The 2,417-nt window shown below is 38.5% G+C and overlaps 1 protein-coding gene across 1 annotated transcript; it reads right to left on the bottom strand.

Annotated features, from left to right (window-relative positions):
* Positions 1–605: 605 nt before the first annotated feature.
* Positions 606–1,655, bottom strand: LOC120120620 (classical arabinogalactan protein 9-like). Its single transcript, XM_039140215.1, has 2 exons — positions 936–1,655; positions 606–842 (listed from the first exon to the last, which is right to left on the bottom strand). The coding sequence occupies exons 1-2, from the start codon at positions 1,539–1,541 to the stop codon at positions 762–764; spliced, it is 687 nt and encodes a 228-aa protein (XP_038996146.1). The 5' UTR covers positions 1,542–1,655; the 3' UTR covers positions 606–761.
* Between the last annotated feature and the right edge of the window lie 762 nt (positions 1,656–2,417).

Raw genomic sequence — 2,417 nt, 5'->3', positions numbered from 1 at the left:
CAAACTAAAAATATTATTTTTATCCACTATTGGGCTTAATCAAAGCCCAAAACCATTTCAACTTGGGTCAAAGCTTCCTATAAACCAAAGAATTAAATCAAGGCCCATCTCGGGTTAACCCAAAACTCCTAACCTGGGATCTGGGGTGTTACAATCACCCTTACTTAAGGGCGGGCACATGCCTATCTTGAAATCTGAATTTTCTTCGGTTAGTTATCTATTTTATTGATTGTGTTCACCTTGAAATTTTTGTGTACCCATTTCATACGAAAATTTTATGTTATTAATATATGTATGCACACATTCAAAAATATTTGTGGATCCGTCACTGATGTGAAACCTTTAAATGGATTTTCACGAACCTTGTGTCGATTTGATCCTGATATTTACCTTGAGAATATAATATATTTGTACTTGATAAAAAAGTATTTAATTTTTTGTTTAAATTTAATTTAATATCTAATTTTTAAAATTTTGAATTTAAAATTGAAGTTTTAAGGTTTAGAATTGGTTAAATAAAAGTAAAAGGCTATTGATAAAAAAACAAATAAATGATGGGAGAAGGAGGTAGCTACCAACATACAAAAGAAACAATGAAAAGTCATAAAAAATCTCTCAATGAATACAATCCCATCGTCAAATACTCATAGTGAAAAGGCCCTTCAAAGAGACTTCAACTTAATGATATCACTGGAAATTAATGTAAATAAACCATCGAAACTGAAAACGAAACAGATGCGAACGTAGAAGAGCCCTTTCGTTTAAAGCATCAGAGTCAGAACAGCCCATCCAACCACCGCCGAGCTTCCTACCCTCCACATTTTCTCTACGCCACTCTGGCTCTGCAGTTCAATGTTAAAAACAAATGATATTTAGTAATGTATAACCAAGAAATATATACGATAAAACAAAAGAATGTATATATATATATATACCACATCACTTCCTGATGGGCCTGGTGAAGAAGCGCCCAGGCTAGGAGCAGGGGCCTCGGTTGACGGAGACGGAGACGGTGGGCTCGACCCCAACGGTGATAGCGCCGGAGATTTGGCTTTCGGTTTGCTAGGTGCCGGTGCTGGAACCGCTGCTGGTGGAGAAGCCAAAGGAGCAGGTGGTGGGGTTGCGGGAGGAGGAGTTGCAGGTGGAGGGGTAGCGGGAGGAGGAGAAGAGGGTGGTGGGGTTGCGGGAGGTGGAGAAGCCGGTGGAGGAGTGGCGGGAGGTGGGGTGGCAGGAGGAGGAGAGCTAACTGGTGGGGGAGTTGCTGGAGGAGGAGAGCTAGGAGGAGGAGTTGAAACCGGGGGTGGAGAAGCTGTCACTGGAGGAGGTGATAAAGTTGGAGGAGGAGTGGATGCCGGAGGCGGGGTAGCGGTGGGCGTCGGAGGTGGCTGAGTGGTAGGCGGAGGCGTGGAAGCTGGAGGGGTGGGAGGTGCCGGCGTGGATGTAGGAGGATTACTGGGAGTAGGAGGAGCTTGGCCTAAAACGCCAGCTACAGCAGTGCAAAACAAAGCTGATAGAAACAAACATTTATGATCAAGCATCATGTTGGAACAATGGCGATCTCTAGTCCTGCGCAACCTCCCTGCTTAAACTACGCCCAACACTTTAGAACTGAGGGATAGAGAGAAAGAGGAGAAGGAAGAGCAAGTATGAGGAATGAATTGGTGGTATATATTTATACAGCATATATGCAGTTCTTTATTAGTTTAGTTGACCCTATTTTTATATGTAATGGGGTGAGGGGAGGTAGGATAGTAGGCTGCTCCAAACGCTAGGTTGAGAGCAGCTTTCGTGGAAGACCTTCGACAGTTAGAGTTATGAATTACCCACCGTGAGACTCGATTCCACGACCACAAGGTTAAGAGCATTGCGCTCTACCAACTAAGTTGGACGGGCAATTTATATAAAGTTCTGTATCATCCTCCAAATTTTAAACCTCAAATATTATTCATTGTACGGTCTAATGAAAAACGTAACATGCTTTCCAAATTTACACAATTAATTAAACTTCTCGAAATATTATTTATAATATTTTTAACCATTTATATGTTATAATATTATATTTAATGATTTATACACTTTAAAATTTTGAATATGAATGGCTAAATAAATGTTTAAGTAAAGATAAAAATTAAAATTTGGAATTGATATTAAATCTCAGTCTGATAACTTCTGATTTGATAAAATTTTAACTTTTTTTTTAAAAAAAAATTAAAATTAAATGGAGTCGAGTTGAATACAGGTTTATGGTTAAAAACGTAATCTAGTCTTACGTGGCCCGATATAATATTGTAATCACTTAGTATTTATTGAAAGATAATTACAATAATATCCATTTTTATATTATTTTTTCAATTATGTTTTTATTTTACCAAATAGAAATAATGTATGTGTCTATATATATATATATATGCATGTCA

The sequence above is a fragment of the Hibiscus syriacus genome, unplaced genomic scaffold (genome assembly GCF_006381635.1).
Source record: "Hibiscus syriacus cultivar Baekdansim isolate YM2019G1 unplaced genomic scaffold, ASM638163v2 tig00110342_pilon, whole genome shotgun sequence".
NCBI lineage: Eukaryota > Viridiplantae > Streptophyta > Magnoliopsida > Malvales > Malvaceae > Hibiscus > Hibiscus syriacus.
The sequence above is the reverse complement of the archived record's forward strand: the minus strand, read 5'-3'. Positions and strand labels throughout refer to the sequence as shown.